The sequence below is a fragment of the Oncorhynchus nerka genome, linkage group LG28, assembly GCF_034236695.1.
Source record: "Oncorhynchus nerka isolate Pitt River linkage group LG28, Oner_Uvic_2.0, whole genome shotgun sequence".
In the NCBI taxonomy this organism is placed as follows: domain Eukaryota; kingdom Metazoa; phylum Chordata; class Actinopteri; order Salmoniformes; family Salmonidae; genus Oncorhynchus; species Oncorhynchus nerka.
The window spans coordinates 26,482,799-26,500,965 of NC_088423.1; the positions used below are offsets into that span (position 1 = coordinate 26,482,799).

The window sequence follows — 18,167 nt, forward strand, 5'->3', positions numbered from 1 at the left end:
ACACGTGGTCTGGGGTTGTGAGGCCTGATGTGGAGGTCCTGGTCTGGCTTGGTTACACGTGGTCTAGGGTTGTGAGGCCAGTTGGACGTACTGACAAATTCTCTAAAATGACACTGAAGGCAGCTTATGGTAGAGAAATTAATATTCAATTGTCTAACAGCAGCTCTGGTGGACATTCCCTGCAGTCAGCATGACAATCGCACGCTCCCTCAAAACTTGAGTCATCTGTGGAATTGCGTTGTGACAAAACTGCACATTTTAAAGTGGCCTTTTATTGTCCCCAGCACAAGGTACACATGGGTAATGATCATACTGTGTAATTAGCTTATTGATATGTCACACCTGTCAGGTGGACGGATTATCTTGGCAAAGGAGAAAAACTCACTAACAGGGAAGTAAACAAATTTGTGCACAACATGAGAGAAAATAATTTTTTAAAGAAACATTTCTGGAATTTTTTATTTCAGCTCATGAAACATTTATATGTTTGTGTTCAGTGGTTACCCAATAGCAGTTTTACAAGAAATGGGCAATGTTGGTAATAATTTTAAGAGCAGCACGGCATGGTCGGGAGGAGAACCTTAAATTTACAAAAGATGCATGCGGTCAAAATCATTTATTTTTTTGACACAAGTGTGTCGTATTTATGGTCATAGACAATGTTTAAAAATTACAAGCTCAAAACTTATTTCAACAAAAATGACAATGACAACCGTGGCTATTTCCATGACATTTAATCATTATAATAGTCCCTAAACATGAAGACTGTGTGTAAACCATGCCAATAGGAGATTCTCATGAAATTCCATTATGTATACATGGTTCTGGAGTTTGGATTTGGCTGTTAATGCATGGGAATCCATATCCTTTGTGTATGCCTGTTGGCCTCTGCTTTAGCCAACCTGTCCTGTCTAAACCTTTGTGTTAATACTGGGACAGTCAGGTAGCTAGTCTAGGTAAAACAAGGGTGTGACTCTAAACCAACAGAAAATGTAAGTGTGTTATCCCATCCAAGAATTTGATCTACTCAAAACAAAAATACGTGAGATCTGGGAAAACAACATTTCCTAACATCAGTACCAATCAGAAGACAGGATGGAGTTTATTGGCCAATGAAATGTCAATTATTTCTAGAAGTCAATCATGTCGCTTTGGATCTAGAACAGTGGTGTCAGCCAACTAAAGTTTAGTTCTTTGTGTTCCAGAATCAATACAAAAATAACTCTCAATAGTTCCTCAGAATAGAGCTAACATACTTAACAAAATACTGGCAGCAATAAATTAAGTCTATTTCAGCATTTTACATCAAATCTGATCCGATTAAAAAAAAGTGTCCTTTAAATTCACATATATAGTATGCAACCATTTTGAGAGCAATTCCTGATTTCAAACCTTGAGAGGACTCCCTTTGTGTCTCTACCAGTTCTGAAGCGAAAAGGTAGAAGTTGCTCCTAACCATCGGTCTAGGATTAGATATTCTTTTATACCCTCAACAGTTAAGATAATGATCTGGGGTTAAGGCCAACTTGTACCTGAAGCCTTTTAACTATTGCCTGGGTTTACAAAGCAACACTAACGCCCCCTAAAGGCAGACTGTCACTCACTATTACTACAGCGCTATTGAGAGGAGCACAGTGGCCCCTGGTGGGGTTTTACAGTGAACAACATTCTCATCCACATACAGTTAAACGCAATAATTCACTTTACAGGTACTCTGCAATATAACATCATACAAAGCTGGGACACTTCCTGCTTACACACATCAACAAAAACCTAATCAAAATCTAATGGCTCCTTTAATATGCACCTCAATAAGGGAATTTTGTTCATTTCTATCAGCAGGAATTGGCCCAGGTGTGTAGAATGAAGTTATATTGCTGAGTCTACCTTTAACACGGACAGTTAGGACAGCGGTCGTCAAATTCATCACAACAACACGTATGAAAGGGATTGGAAACTCATTAGCAAAATATTTAACAAAACTCACTGGAGACTAGCAAAACAGAATCAACAATGGTTCTGGTTAGCATTTATGTGCGTTGATAAAGTAGTGTCAATATATGACATATTCATTTGCAAACAGTTTAGCAGGGATGTTACTAGTTGAACCACATCTGGAAGAGTCTTTCTTATTGGCTGTCTGAACGGGGTAAAGAGGGTATTGGTTGGTTTATGTGCGTATCGATTCTTCCTCTCAATTCTTCCTTGCTCTGAACACCTGCTTGCTCCAAAAGGCAAAGGAAGGGGGTTGATAGAGAGAAAACGGAAGAGATGGCAAAGAGAGATGGCTGAATGAAGAGGATTTTCTTTATTTTTTCTTCTCTACTTCTCTCCCTCCCTCCGCTTCGCTATCCTCTTCTCGTGCTGGTGCTTGGTGATTCCGTACTTGAAGAACTCATAGACAGACCAGCTGATGGCTGTGGAGGGCATCTGATAGATCACCCTGGCCTGGATTCCTTTAAAGAACCCAGGCAGGCCACCCAGCCTGTACACTGTCCGGAAGGCATGGGCCAGGCCTGTGATGTGTCTGTGTGTCCCCTGACCTCCACCCTGGCCTGCAGCGGGGAGCCCCACCAGGGACTCCTGGGTGTTGAGCAAGGTCTTGCAGACATCCAGAGGGGTGGTGGCTGCAGCAGCGATGGCCCCGGCCAGGGCTCCAGACACCATGTGTGAGGAGGGGTTGTACTGTCTGTGGGGGTTGAGGAGCTCCTGGAGGGACTCGTAGGTCATGAAGTGGAGCACCTGGAAAGGCACGTTCATGGTGAGCTGAGTGGTGTAGGAGCGGTAAAAGGCTGCGGCGCCCTCGCTCTGCCACACGGCACGCACACAGTCCATCACGCCGCGGTACGGAGAGTTATACATCTGCAAACGCTGCTTCACCACTGGGCAGGGAGGGAGAAAAACAGATAGGAATAGCCAGAATAGAGCATAAGAAAGAGAATGCAGGCAGTAGAGGAATGGGGGAAAGCGAGCGATGAGAGCAGTATAAAGGAAAAAAGAAGGGATAGTGAGGCAGAGATGAAGGAAGGGATGGATAGGTGAGTGAAGAGGAGGAGTAGAGGGGAGGATTGGAGGGATGCCAGGTGTGTTTCCATCATTAGGGACCAGGAACATAGCACGGAGGATAAAAAAGAAAGACAAATTATTGACCAGATATGATTTTTTTTGAAAATGCAGTCATAACATCCTCCAAGGCTGAGGAGGGCATTAGGATGTTCAGATTAATTAAGACATTAACATAGATTTTTATTTAGACTGCTGAAGTTCAAAGCAGTGACCCAGGCGTTACCTTGGAATCTGAGACTAGCACCTATGTCCCTCGCCTCCACCCTACACAGCTGCCTGAGGATCACCTGTCCAGGCATTTCAGTGGAAGGATACCCATCAAAGTCTGCTGTAGTCTACAGACGGTGGTTAAGTTCAATACAAAGGCGACAGGACCAAAGGCAGCATCTTTCTCCATGTCTCCCCCCTCCCTCCCTCTCAACCCTGCTCGCTCCCTCAATCTCTATCCCAGTCTCTAATCCCATTTCATTCTGGGCCTTGCTCCTCCCCACCACCCTACCCTCTTTCTCTGTCTCCCCCTCCACCTTGCCCTCCCCTCCCTAGCGAGCAGTGCAGAGTAAACAGGCTAGGCCTTTGAGGAGGCCCTAGGAGCTAGAGGGAGCTCTGCTATAGACATTTATCTACAGCAAAGAACATCTGTCACCTTAATACATGCCATGTGTGAGATCAAGAAAGCAGGTTTAAGAGAGGGAAAGATACTTATAGATGGATAGATTTACCTTCAGATGGGTTCATGGCTGCGTCGTGAAGCAAGGTGGACACACACCCCGCCGCACCTGTAACACATACACACTCAATAGTTAAAACACACAGAGAGAGACAGAGACACAGAGCGAGAGAGACACAGAGAGAGAGAGACACAGAGAAGACCAGAGATATAAAAGGAGAAAGATTGCAGAGAAGGAAAGAGTAGAGGAGAGGGAGAGAAGGAAAGACGAGGAGAGAGGGGTGAGGAGAGACCAGATGACAGAAAATGCTCTAGCTCTCCCTAGCGGTAAAACAGGCCATCACCACTCCTGCTGGACCAGAGTCAAACATCCCTTCCTCTACTGGGCAGGTCTTACCCTGCCTCTCCCCCGACCTGGAAACCAGGGAGGAGGGAAGAGAAGAGATAGTCAGCTGACCTGGGAAGAAGGGAAGAGAAAGAAAGAGCAGAGAACAGATACAGGGATAAAAAGAGCAAGTATCTCTAGTACCAGCTTTGTCTGAGCAAAATTAAATATGTTATTGTCATGCAAATTAGGGATGTGCAAGGTTATTTGAATATCCAAATGTCGGAACGGACGTTAGTATTTTCTCATTTAAATTAAAATAGCCAACACTCACCGGACAGTTTTAGGTACACCACCACTTTCAAGAAAATGGGTCGCTCCTACAGACTGAGTCACATGACCAATGGCTTGTTTTATAAAGCAGGCAGACAGGCAGAGGCATTCAGTCACTGTTCGATTGAACGTTAGCATAGGCAAAACGAGTGACCGAAGCGATTCTGAGTTTTGGTGAAATGATCGTCGGTGCCAGGCACGCTGGATCTAGTATCTCAGAAAAGACTACCACCTGGGCATTTCACGCACGGTAGTGTCTTGGGTTTACCAAGAATGGTGCATCAAAAAAACCATCCAGTAAGCGGCAGTCTTCTGGGCGATGAGAGAGGTACAGTTGAAGTCGGGGGTTTACATAAACCTTAGCCAAATACATTCAAACTCAGTTTCACAATTCCTGACATTTACTCTGAGTAAAAATTCCCTGTTTGAGGTCAGTTAGGATCACCACTTTATATTAAGAATGAAATGCCTGAATAATAGTAGAGAGAATGATTTCTTTCAGCTTTTATTTCTTTCAGCTTTTATTTCTTTCATCAGATTCCCAAAGGGTCAGAAGTTCACATACACTCAATTAGTATTTGGTAGCATTGTCTTTAAATTGTTTAACTTGGGTCAAACGTTTTTGGTAGCCTTCCACAAGCTTCCCACAATAAATTGGATTAATTTTGGCCCATTCCTCCTGTCAGAGCTGGTGTAACAGAGTCAGGTTTGTAGGCTCCTTGCTCACCCACACTTTTTCAGTTCTGCCTACAAATGTTCTATACGATTGAGGTCAGGGCTTTGTGTTGGCCACTCCAATACCTTGACTTTGTTGTCCTTAAGCCATTTTGCCACAACTTTGGAAGTATACTTGGGGTCATTGTCCATTTGGAAGACCCATTTGCGACCAAGCTGTAACTTCCTGACTGATGTCTTGATATGTTGCTTCAACATATTCACATCATTTTCCAACCCCATGATGCCATCAATTTTATGAAGTGCACCAGACCCTCCTGCAGCAAAGCACCCCCACAACATGAAGCTGCCACCCCCGTGCCTCATGGTTTTGATATTGTTCTTCGGCTTGCAAGCCTCCCCCTTTGTCCTCCAAACATAACGATGGTCTTTATGGCAAACAGTTCTATTTTTGTTTCATCAGACCAGAGGACATTTCTCCAAAAAGTATGATCTTTGTCCCTATGTGCAGTTGCAAACCGTGGTCTGGCTTTTTTATGGCGGTTTTGGAGCAGCGGCTTCTTCCTTGCTGAGCGGTCTTTCAGGTTATGTCGATATAGGACTCGTTTTCTGTGGATATAGATGCTGGAGTAAACAGGTACAAAAGTATCTTCACAAGGTCCTTTGCTGTTGTTCTGGGATTGATTAGCACTTTTCACACCAATAGATGTTAATCTCTAGGAGACAGAACGCGTCTCCTTCCTGAGCGGTATGACGGCTGCGTGGTCCCATGGTGTTGATACTTGCGTACCATAGTTTTTACAGATCAACGTGGTACTTTTAGCCATTTGGAAATTGCTCACAAGGATGAACCAGACTGTCAGAAGCTTCTAAAGTCATGACATCATTTTCTGGAATTTTTCAAGCTGTTTAAAAAGGCACAGTCAACTTAGTGCATGCAAACTTCTGGACTACTGGAATTGTGATTCAGTGAGTTAAAAGTTAAATAATTAGTCTAAACAATTGTTGGAAAAATTACTTGTGTCATGCACAAAGTAGATGTCCTAACCCACTTGCCAAAACTATAGTTTGTTAACAAGACATTTGTGGAGTGGTTGAAAAACAAGTTCACTTCGAGATAGGGGGCGCTCTTTTAATTTTTGGATAAAAAACGTTCCCGTTTTAAACAAGATATTTTGTCACGAAAAGATGCTCGACTATGCATGTAATTGACAGCTTTGGAAAGAAAAAACTCTTGACGTTTCCAAAACTGCAAAGATATTATCTGTGAGTGCCCCAGAACTAATGCTACAGGCGAAACCAAGATTAAGTTTCATACAGGAAATGCCCCAGATTCTGAAGGCGCTGTGTTCCAATGTCTCCTTATATGGCTGTGAATGCGCCAGGAATGAGCCTGCCCTTTGTGTCGTTTCTCCAAGGTGTCTGCAGCATTGTGACGTATTTGTAGGCATATCATTGGAAGATTGACCATAAGAGACTACATTTACCAGGTGTCCGCCCGGTGTCCTGTGTCGAAATTATTGCGTAATCATTAGGTCCATGCGCCGTTCCATTTCTTCAGAAGAGAAAGTCATCTGCCACGATGGATTTATCGTCGATAGATATGTGAAAAACACCTTGAGGATTGATTCTAAACATCGGTTTGCCATGTTTCTGTCGATATTATGGAGTTAATTTGGAAGAAAGTTCGCGTTTTAATGACTTAATTTTCGGGTTTTTTCTTACCCAAACGTGATGAAGAACTTATAATTGTTGCATTTATATTTGTTCAATATAATAAAATAAACTTTTCAATGTTGTTTTATTGACATGCACCCTTCACGTGTGTGGCTTGTTTATGTTGGCCAATCAAAGTTTATGCAATGCAATGAGTACACTAATGCAATGCAAGTTGGGAAAAAAATATGGAATTAAAAGTGAGACTGAGTAGACTACAACGAGCAACCAACAAGTAGGCTGTTGTTTTATCTGAATGGGGTTGGGGAGAAAGTGCAGCATGTGGCCTCAATTAGCCTAGCCAGCTATAGTCAAGACAAATAATTGTTGATGAAGCCCCCCCCCAGCCGAAGATTAACATTTTATGGTCATCCAATGTCTGACATGTATTTGGATGACGTCGTCGCTGCTCCCTGTGCACACTGAGTGCTCGTGCGCATGTGAAGTTGGGCTGTAAACAGGATGCAACACGGATATAGACGGTTCATAAATCGCCGTATTCAAACGCCAGCAGATTATGTTGAAAACAACGGACGCAGTCCCCACTTCTTTTATACCTCAGTGGCTCGCTCCCATCGCTCACACACTGCCCCCTCCTCAGCTGCAGCAATAGTGCCAGCCTCTCTCCTCACGCAGCAGTGCTCAGGTTCAACTTTTCTCTGACGCATGTCTGTAGCATGGACCTGGACACCGTAGCATGGCATGTAGTCAGTCAGAGGCCCTGGTCTATTTGTGGACCTGGCTGACTCTGCAGAACTCTGACCTCAGAGAGCATACAGACAATGTCAGATCAGCTCCATGGCCAGAAAGATATCCCTCTTACTGCCCTGCTGGGACGGAATTAGCCCCGGCCAACAGCTGATCCACCACCTGAGTGGCTGGTGATGTTTATTACACTGACAGGTGGCCCAACAAGTTAGATTCAGTCAAATCAAATGTATTTATAAATCCCTTTTTACATCAGTAGTTGTCACAAAGTGCTATTCAGAAACCCAGCCTAAGACCCCAAAGAGTAATAAGCAATGGAGAAGCACAGTGGCTAGGAAAAACTCCCTAGAGGGCAGGAGCCTAGGAAGAAACCTAGGGAGGAACCAGGTTCTTAGGGCCTGCTTACTGTACTGGGTATGAGAGAGCCTGAAGTATAGCGCAGGCATTTGTCCCCTCTACTGTCCAGGGGATGGGGGTATTAAGGGTGTGGCACCACCACTCTGCTCCAGCTGTTAGAACTGGCAGGCTGACTCACCCACACACATAACTCAGTGTCTGAGACCAAGGTTCATCTAGGTTAGTCCGAGCAGCATCCACTTAGTGTCCAGGGGAGAAGGGGGTCTTCTTGCCCTATCTCTCTGTAGTGTGTAACAGAGATTATCTCTACAGGACTACAGCAACATAGCTGTAAAAATACAGCAAAATAGTTGAATTGAATCTTCACTACTTGCTTGAGTTGCTAAAAATAGAATATTGGAAAAACCAAATGAACTGCTAGCATTTACTAGAAAAAACAATGTCATATAGTTATATTTCCAGGAAGTCAACGAGTAATCCAAAGAGTGGTTGCAGAGAAGTACAGGATTGGTGTGTGGATGTGCTAGTGTGTGTGTGTGTATCTTTCTGGTATACCGTTGGCCAGATGGCTGTTTGCCCCGGGGTGGACGATGTCACCCAGACTCTTCTTCAGTTTCTCGTAGCAGGCGAAGTAGAGGGCGTGCGCCGGACCCGCCCCCACGGCTGTGGCATTCAGCCCTCTTATTGGTCGCCAGACACCCTCGGTGGTTATGATTCGCCGAAGAGCATCCATCACATTCCGGTAACGGGCAGCAGGCTCAGGCTGTAGGCTCTGCATACGCGTCTACACAGGGAAGAGAGGTTAGAGGTCACGCGTCTACACAGGGAAGAGAGGTTAGAGGTCACACACCTACTGGTTACCCTATTCATAACCTAACCATAAACTTCCCGCCATACCTAACCTTACTGCAACCATAACATTTAACTTGAAATTTGAGAACTACCATGTTAACAACCAAGCAAACCAACTGAGCAGAGGTGGGATGAATACACTGCTAACCAATCAAAACACAGTAAGTAATAGTCGGTGCTTTTGCCTTCCACCCGCTAAATATTTTGAAAATGTTGAGTAGTCATGCCCACGCCCAGTTGAATAGAAGGAAGTGTTGAATAACGAGACCCAGGGTACGCATCTGTCCCACCAGCAACACTCAAACAACCAGACTCCACACACAAACACAATCCTTATCGTTGGGACAGTGTCAGGATTCATCCTCTCACAGTAAGTCTAGTGCTGTGAGAGGCAGAGGGTCTTCTAATAATGACCACATCACCACAAGCAAAGGAGGCCCTGGGCTCCCACATGCCGATTGTTTTCTGCACTGGTGTGTGCACACTTTCCAGGAAATGTAAACAGGGTCTCGGGCCACCGTTATAGGCTGTGTGGAATTCTAGCCCTGTAAGAGATTTACATGCATCTTCGCAGATTGCTGCCATCTTGAAAAGGTCTTTCCTGCGATATATTTGATGTCAACGTCACAATGTGACTAGTCTGTGAATAAAAGTTCAATTAAATGAAAACAGTTCCCTCGGCCCTGACACAGGTATATACAGTACCAGCCAAAAGTTTGGACACACTTACTCATTCAAGGGTTTGTCATTATTTTTACTGTTTTCTACATTGTAGAATAGCAGTGAAGACATCAACACTATGCAATAACACAGCCCTGACAACAACAAAAAAGTGTTAAACAAATCAAAATATATTTTACATTTTAGATTCTTCAAAGCAGCCACACTTTGACTTGAGAGCTTTGCACACTCTTGGCATTCACTCAACCAGCTTCACCTGGAATGCTTTCCCAACCGTACTGAAGGAGTACCCACATATGCTGAGCACTTGTTGGCTACTTTTCCTTCACTCTGCGGTCCAACTCATCCCAAACCATCTCAATTGGGTTGAGGTCAGGTGAATTTGGAGGCCAGGTCATCTGACGCGGCACTCCATCATTCTCCTTCTTGGTTAAATAGCCCTTACACAGCCTAAAGATGTGTTGGGTCATTGTCTTGTTGAAAAACTAATGATAGTGTGACTAAGTGCAAACCAGATGGGATGGTGTATCGCTGCAGAGTGCATGCTGGTTAAGTGTGCCTTGAATTCTAAATAAATCACTGAGTGTCACCAGCAAAGCACCTCCACCATGCTTCATGGTGGGAACTACACATGCGGAGATCATCCATTACCCTACTCTGCGTCTCACAAAGACACTGCGGTTGGAACCAAAAATCTCAAATTTGGACTCAACAGACCAAAGGATAGATTTCCACTGGTCTAATGTCCATTGCTCATGTTTCTTGGGCAAATCAAGTCTTTTCTTATTGGTGTCCTTTAGTAGTGGTTTCTTAGCAGCAATTCGACCATGAAGGCCTGATTCACAGTCTCCTCTGAACAGTTGGTGTTGAGATGTGTCTGTTACGTGAACTCTGTGATGCATTTAAACTCAGCGAAAAAATACTCTTTATTTTTCAGGACCCTGTCCTTCAAAGATAATTCGTAAAAATCTAATTAACTTCACAGATCTTCATTGTAAAGGGTTTAAACACGGTTTCCCCTGCTTGTTCAATGAACCATAAACGATTAATGAACATGCACCGGTGGAACGGTCGTTAAGACACTAGCAGCTTAGAGACAGTAGGCAATTAAGGTCACAGTTATGAAAACTTAGGACACTAAAGAGGCCTTTCTACTGACTCTGAAAAACACCAAAAGAAAGGGTCACTGCTCATCTATGTGAATGTACCTTAGGCATGCTGCAAGGAGGCATGAGGACTGCAGATGTGGCCAGGGCAATAAATTGTATTGTCCGTACTGTGAGACACCTTAGACAGCGCTACAGGGAGACAGGATGGACAGCTGATTGTCCTTGCAGTGGCAGACCACGTGTAACAACACCTCACAGGATCGGTACATCCGAACATCACACCTGCGGGACAGGTACAGGATGGCAACAACAACTGCCTGAGTTACATCAGGAACACATAATCCCCCCCATCAGTGGTCAGATTGTCCGCAATAGGCTGAGAGAAACTGGACTGAGAGCTTGTAGGCCTGTTGTAAGGCAGGTCCTCACCAGACATCACCAGCAACAACGTCGCCTATGGGAACAAACCCACCGTCGCTGGACCAGACAGGACTGGCACAAAGTGCTCTTCACTGACGAGTCGCTGTTGGGTCTCACTAGGGGTGATGGTCGGATTTTCGTTTATCGTCAAAGGAATGAGCGTTACACCGAGGCCTGTACTCTGGAGCGGGATCGATTTGGAGGTGGAGGGTCCGTCATGGGCTGGGGTGGTATGTCACAGCATCATCGTACTGAGCTTGCTGTCAGTACAGGCAATCTCAACGTTGTATTTTACAGGGAAGACATCCTCCTCCCTCATGTGGTACCCTTCCTGCAGGCTCATTCTGACATCACCCTCCAGCATGACAATTGCAACCAGCCATACTTCTCGTTCTGTGGGTGATTTTCCGCAAGACAGGAATGTCAGTGTTCTCCCATGGCCAGCGAAGAGACCGGATCTCAATCTCACTGAGCACGTCTGGGACCTGTTGGATCGGACGGTGAGGGTGAGGGCCATTCCCCCCAGAAATGTCCGGGAACTTGCAGGTGCCTTGCTGGAAGAGTGGGGGTAACATCTCACAGCAAGAACTGGCATATCTGGTGCAGTCCATGAGGAGAAGATGCACTGCAGTACATAATGCAGCTCGTGCCCACACAAGATACTTCTGACTGTTACTTTTGATTTTGACCCCCCCCCCTTCGTTCAGGGACACATTATTTCATTTCTGTTAGTCACATGTCTATGGAATTTGTATAGTGTATGTCTCAGTTGTTGAATGGTGTTATGTCCATACAAATATTTACACATGTTATGTTTGCTGAAAATAAACACAGTTGACAATGAGAGGACCTTTCTTGTTCTGCTGACCCACCGCCAAACCGGTCATGTTTATTTTTTCTGAGGCTGGAAACTCTAATGAACATATTCTCTGCAGCAGAGGTAACTCTGGGTCTTCCTTTCCTGTGGCGGTCCTCATGAGAGCCAGTTTCATCATAGCGCTTGATGGTTTTTGCAACTGCATTTGAAGAATGTTCTTGAAATTTTCCAGATTGACTGACCTTCGTGTCTTAAAGTAATGATGGACTGTTGTTTCTCTTTGCTTATTTAAGCTGTTCTTGCCATAATATGGACTTGGTCTTTTACCAAATAGGGTTATCTTCTGTATACCACCCCTACTTTGTCACAACACAACTGATTGGCTCAAATGCAATTAAGGAAAGAAATTACACAAATTCACTTAACAAGGCACACCTGTTAATTGAAATGTATTCCAGGTGACTACCTCATGAAGCTGGTTGAGAGAATGCCAAGTGTGCAAAACGCATCACCGGGGGCAAACTACCTTCCATCCAGGACACCTATAGCACCCAATGTCACAGGAAGGCTAAAAAGATCATCAAGGACAACAACCAACCGAGAGACTGCCTGTTCACCCTGCTACCATCCAAAGGCGAGGTCAATACAGGTGCATCAAAGCTGGGACTGAGAGACTGAAAAAAAAACTTATATCTCAAGGCCATCAGCACAACATAGCTTCAGAGTGTAAATCAGCTAGAAAGATGTGTCGGCATCAAGTAATAGTCTCTGGCCCCCTCCCAGTTAGGGGTAGTGATGAGCTCTACAGCAGAGTCTCACAACTCAATCGCTTGTTGAAAACTGTTTTCTGCCCCTCCCAAAAGATAGAATTTGTAGATAATTGGCCATCTTTCTGGGACTCACCCACAAACAGGACCACACCTGGCCTGCTGAGGAGTGACGGATTACATCCTAGCTGGAGGGGTGCTCTCATCTTATCTACCAACATAGACAGGGCTCTAACTCCTCTAGCTCCACAATGAGATAGGGTGCAGGCCAGGGAGCAGGCTGTTAGCCAGCCAGGCAGCAGGCTGTCAGCCAGCCAGTTAGCCAGCAGGCTGTCAGCCAGCCAGTTAGCCAGCAGGCTGTTAGCCAGCCAGTTAGCCAGCAGACTGTTAGCCAGCCAGTTAGCCAGCAGGCTGTTAGCCAGCCAGTTAGCCAGCAGCCAGTAGGCTGTTAGTCAGCAGGCTGTCAGCCAGCCAGTTAGCCAGGCTGTTAGCCAGCCAGTTAGCCAGCAGGCTGTTAGCCAGCCTGTTAGCCAGCATACATACACATATGCTAAGGTCACAAGACGCAGGCCTCCTTACTGTCCCTAGAACTTCTAAGCAAACAGCTGGAGGCAGGGCTTTCTCCTATAGAGCTCCATTTTTATGGAATGGTCTGCCTATCCATGTGAAAGACGCAGACTCGGTCTCAACCTTTAAGTCTTTATTGAAGACTCATCTCTTCAGTTGGTCCTATGATTGAGTGTAGTCTGGCCCAGGAGTGTGAAGGTGAACGGAAAGGCACTGGAGCAACTAACCGCTCTTGCCGTCTCTGCCTGGCCGTTTCCCATCTCTCCACTGGGATTCTCTGCCTCAAACCCTATTACAGGGGCTGAGTCACTGGCTTACTGGTGCTTTTCCATGCTGTCCCTAGGAGGGGTGAGTCACTTGAGTGGGTTGAGTCACTGACGTGATCTTCCTGTCACTGCCGCCCCCCCTTGGGGGAGATCTTCGTGGGCTATACCTTGCCTTGTCTCAGGATGGTAAGTTGGTGGTTGGAGATATCCCTCTCGTGGTGTGGGGGCTGTGCTTTGGAAAAGTGGGTGGGGTTATATCCTGCCTGTTTGGCCCCGTCCGGAATAGCGTCGGACGGGGCCACAGTGTCTCCCGAACCCTCCGTTCTCAGTCGCCAGTGTTTATGCAGCAATAGTTTGTGTCAGGGGGCTAGGGTCAGTCTGTTATATCTGGAGTATTTACCTTGCCTTATCCAGTGTCCTGTTTGAATTTAAGTATGCTCTCTCTAATTCTCTCTCTTTCTTTCCCTCTCTCGGAGGACTTGAGCCCTAGGACCATGCCTCAGGACTACCTGGCCTGATAACTCCTTGCTGTCCCCAGTCCACCTGGTCGTGCTGCTGCTCCAGTTTCAACTGTTCTGCCTGCGGCTATGGAACCCTGACCCATTCACGGACATGCTACCAGACCTTCTGTTTAAAACTCTAGAGACAGCAGGAGCGGTAGAGATACTCTGAATGATCGGCACAGCCAGAAGAGGAGTGGCAACCCCTCATAGCCTAGTTCCTCTAGGTTTCTTCCTAGGTTCTGGCCTTTCTATGGAGTTTTTCCTAGCCACCGTGCTTCTACACCTGTATTGCTTGCTGTTTGGGGTTTTAGGCTGGGTTTCTGTACAGCACTTTGTGACATCAGCTGATGTAAGAAGGGCTTCATAAATAAATTTGATTGATTAACTGCCATCACTAACACAGAGAGGCTGCTGCCTACTACAGACTTGAAATCATTGGCCACTAACAAATGGATCACTTGTCACTTTTTAAATTAAATTTTAATAATAATGTTTACATATCTTGCATTACTCATCTCATATGTATATACTGTATTTTATACCATCTATTGTATTTTGCCTATGCCGGCCGGTCATTGCTCATCCATATATTTATGTGTATATATTCTTAATCCATCCCTTTACTTAGATTTGTGTGTATTAAGGTAGCTGTGGAATTGTTAGATTACTCGTTAGATATTGCCGCACTGTTGGAACTAGAAGCACAAGCATTTTGCTACTCACAATAACATTTGCTAACCATGTGTATGTGACCAATAACATTTGATTTTAAGCTGTCATCAAGGCAAAGTGTGGATACTTTGAAGAATCTCAAAGATATTTGACTTGTTTAACACCTTTTTGGTTACTACATGATTCCATATGTTATTCCATAGTGTTGTCTTCACTATTATTCTACAATGTAGAAAATAATAAATATAAAGAAAAACCCTTGAATGAGTGTCCAAACTTTTGACTGGTACTGTATATGGACACTCTTACTGACAGTTGTGGCTGCTTCGCGTGATGTATTGTTCCTTCTTGCCCTTTGTGCGGTTGTCTGCTACAATGTTGTGCTGCTGCCATGTTGTGTTGCTACCATGCTATGTTGTCATGTGCTGCTGCCATGCTATGTTGTCTTAGGTCTCTCTTTATGTAGCCTCTATTGTCGTGATGTGCATTTTGTCCTATATTTTTAATCCCAGCAGGAGACATTTTGGTAGGCTGTCATTGTAAATAAGAATTTATTCTTAACTGACTTGCCTAGTTATATAACAGTTAAATAAATAAAAATGTAGCCAATGGTATGGTTTTGTATTACAAAGAGCTTGCCTGGAAAGAGCATGTCTAATCTCAACCTTTGATTGAGTGTAAACAACAAGTTACAACATTATCTCTACTGTGCAATCTGTCACAACCCCTGCAAGGTATTTTACAAGGATTTTTAACTGTGTTTGTGTACATGCTAGTCCACTGGGGTCAGCTGTCAGCTTGAGCTAGGTCTCCTCCATCTGTACAGATCTGTTAATGTGTTTAAAAGTAGGGCCAGTTAATGCCATGTTTGACAGGTGACATGATTTATAGATCAGCGAGTCTGTGTAGCATCTAGCTCAGGCTGCCCTTCCTCAAGCAGGCAGACAATTTCACTGTCTGGGCTGCACCTCAAAAGATACATCCTCGCCTCCTCTCCGTCTGTCCGGATCTGAAAACACAGTATATGTGAAAGCAACATGGTGGCTGGATGCACACTGGGAACATGCTTCTTTCAACTGTCCTTTCTTGTCATTGAAAAAAGAGGAGACAGGGAGAGGAAGCCACATCTGACTATTGAGACACAGCCCAAGTTATTTGAGCAGCACCTGGAGCAGAGGTGGGAACTACAGCTGGGAAAGAAGATGCATCTCTGCTTTGTTCTGAGCTCTGCTCTCCCACCTGACACAATCAGTTGACTCCTCTCCCCACCTACCATACCACTCTTATGCTGTTGATCTGTCTCTGCATAGCAGTAAACAATCATTTCAATCAAGGACCAACTCATGACTATCTCTACAGCAGGCCTCTCCAACCCTGGTCCTGGAGAACTACCGTCCTGTAAATTCACTCCAACCCTAATCTAGCACACCCGATTCTAATAATTAACTGGTTGATAAGGTGAAACAGGTTAGTTACAACTGGGGTTGGAGCAAAACAATACACTAGGGTAGCTCTTCAGGAACATGGTTGGAGACCCCTGCTCTACAGGGACCACAAGATGGGAAGAAACCAGACATGTAAAGGGCTGTAGCACATGAGCCATGCCAGAGTAGATCTTAATCATTGAGTGGGCCTGTCAAAACTGCACAGGCCAATGTCATTTATCATCTCTTGTTTACATAACACCAGAGTCATCCCAGCTAAGTACATAATCCAAAACTAATTTATGATAACATACCTTTTCTTAAATGTGTGCAGTGGTAAAGCCAACTTGTCAACCAGAATTAGCACAAAATAGTAGCATTGTACTCTTAATCCCAGAACATCTAGCCCTGTATTTTCTGTAAACAATAAACAGTTCCACCCCACCTAAATCCTGCTAGCCAGGCAGCAGATCACATTGCCTTAGAAGACCACACCAGCGTTAATGCATTCTCTGCCTAGTTAAAAGCTACTTGTAGCTCGGCTATGTTTTTGGTGCTGCAAAGTGTAGACTATTTTGACAGAAGGTGGTTTCTCCCACCAATGGGTTCTCTTCTTGAATAGGGTGAACGTTCGGGAAATACAGGGAAGTAGTTAATAGTAGTATGTACTAGTATGTAAATAGCGCTATCCCGGCTATCAATGCGCTGTACATTGGTATGCCTTGACTTGTATGTACAGGAGGGGAACACGTGCTGCTTCGTGCTAACTCTGTCTCCTTCCCCAAAGCAAATAACAAAACTTCTCGTTTCATTTTAGAAGTATCAAAATAGCTTCCAAAATCTGCTCATGAAAATACGGAATAAAGTCATTAGCGAACATTCATTGTCAAACTGATAAGCCTAACCTATTTTCTAGCAGGCGCTAGCTCGCTTCCTACTAGCTAATCAACATTGACCACCAGGCTCGAGCTGATGCACAGGCCGAGCTGGTTGGTAAGTTAGTTAGCGAACGTTAGCTGAAATGGCTTTTTAATTAAGCAGATGATGCTAACAACTGCAACACACACTGTTCACTAAAAGTTTTCATATTAACTCCAATTAAATCCTGTACGCCAGTTATTAACCTACTACAGAAATTATGCCGACTAAATAATTCGCAGTGGATGAGAGTTTATTAGCATGTTAAATTAGTTTCCTAGCTGAAATGCAAGCATGTCCGGATCGACCTTGCCTTGTCCGTGTGGTGACCTGCCAAACTTATTGACAAGTTGAAGCCACATGTCATGACGAGCCAAAGGAATGTCCAACCCTCATGTGCCCAGTTTCCAATATCAGTCAGTTCCAACTAGTTTGCGTTTAAACGTTATCCCAGCATAGCCTACCACGTTACCTTGACACAGTCGATGGGGAACATCAGGCAATGCTCCATGATCCCAGCCACTGCTCCTGCAACCATGTGGGTGCTGGTCGAAGCGCCCTGCGGCAAACCTTCATAGTCGGGTTCCGAAGTATCTGCTAACGTTACTTCAGGGGCCCCGCCACTGAACTGAATTACAGTCTTAATCTCGGTCTCGCCTCCGATCCTGGGAGACAAACTCCCAACGAGGCTCTCCGATACTCCCCAGATCCTTCCCCCGAGCCATCGGACCTCTGCGCCGGCTGAGGCTCCAGCAACCCCGGCGTCCCCGCCTGCTCTCTCTGCTGTCATCCGACGTCTTCTCAAGAAACCATCCGCTTCCATTGGAAAGCTGATGTACAGTCTTTATGCCCAGATGGCACTCAGTTTAAAGCTATTTCGTGTTCCCGTTTGTTGTTCGTTTTTTTACATTCTCGTCCCAGATGTTTACCGGTCGTACAGTTTCCACTCCTGGCCTCAGTCCCCAGGGCGGACAACACCACGCAGTGTTTGGGACACACTCTGACCGTTTGACGCTGGAGGAAATGGGGACCGCCCATTGGCAGAATTTAGACCTTCTGATGTATTATAGATTTTTCTCAAATATAAATGATGTGTGTGTGATTTGATATGGCTCATAACAAATATGTTTCTAATACATGCTATTTTGTTAATCAATGTATATTACAAGTTGACAGGTTTCAAAAGTTGTGTTCTTGGATAACAACATCTGAAGAAGGCGGGAACAGAATAAAAAAACGATGTTATGATTGGATAACTCGGTTGACGCCGTTGTTTTTTTCTCCCCTCGGAGGCGTAGTAGCCTACCCTTGGTATTAGGCTGGA

General features: G+C 44.8%; 1 protein-coding gene across 1 annotated transcript; it reads right to left on the reverse strand.

The window, feature by feature from the left end:
- Positions 1-601: 601 nt before the first annotated feature.
- Positions 602-17,965, reverse strand: LOC115113062 (mitoferrin-2). The gene is made up of 4 exons (XM_029640276.2): positions 17,316-17,965; positions 8,403-8,631; positions 3,786-3,842; positions 602-2,882 (listed from the first exon to the last, which is right to left on the reverse strand). The coding sequence occupies exons 1-4, from the start codon at positions 17,664-17,666 to the stop codon at positions 2,323-2,325; spliced, it is 1,197 nt and encodes a 398-aa protein (XP_029496136.1). The 5' UTR covers positions 17,667-17,965; the 3' UTR covers positions 602-2,322.
- Positions 17,966-18,167: the final 202 nt, after the last annotated feature.

Bases quoted from the DNA above. Each gene is read 5' to 3' on its own strand.
- LOC115113062 (XM_029640276.2), bottom strand. From the start codon at position 17,666: ATGGAAGCGGATGGTTTCTTGAGAAGACGTCGGATGACAGCAGAGAGA. The intron at 3,843-8,402 runs GTATACCAGAAA...TATGTGTTACAG, and splicing joins AAACAGCCATCTGGCCAACG to GTGCGGCGGGGTGTGTGTCC. The intron at 2,883-3,785 runs GTAAATCTATCC...CTCCCTGCCCAG, and splicing joins AGCCATGAACCCATCTGAAG to TGGTGAAGCAGCGTTTGCAG.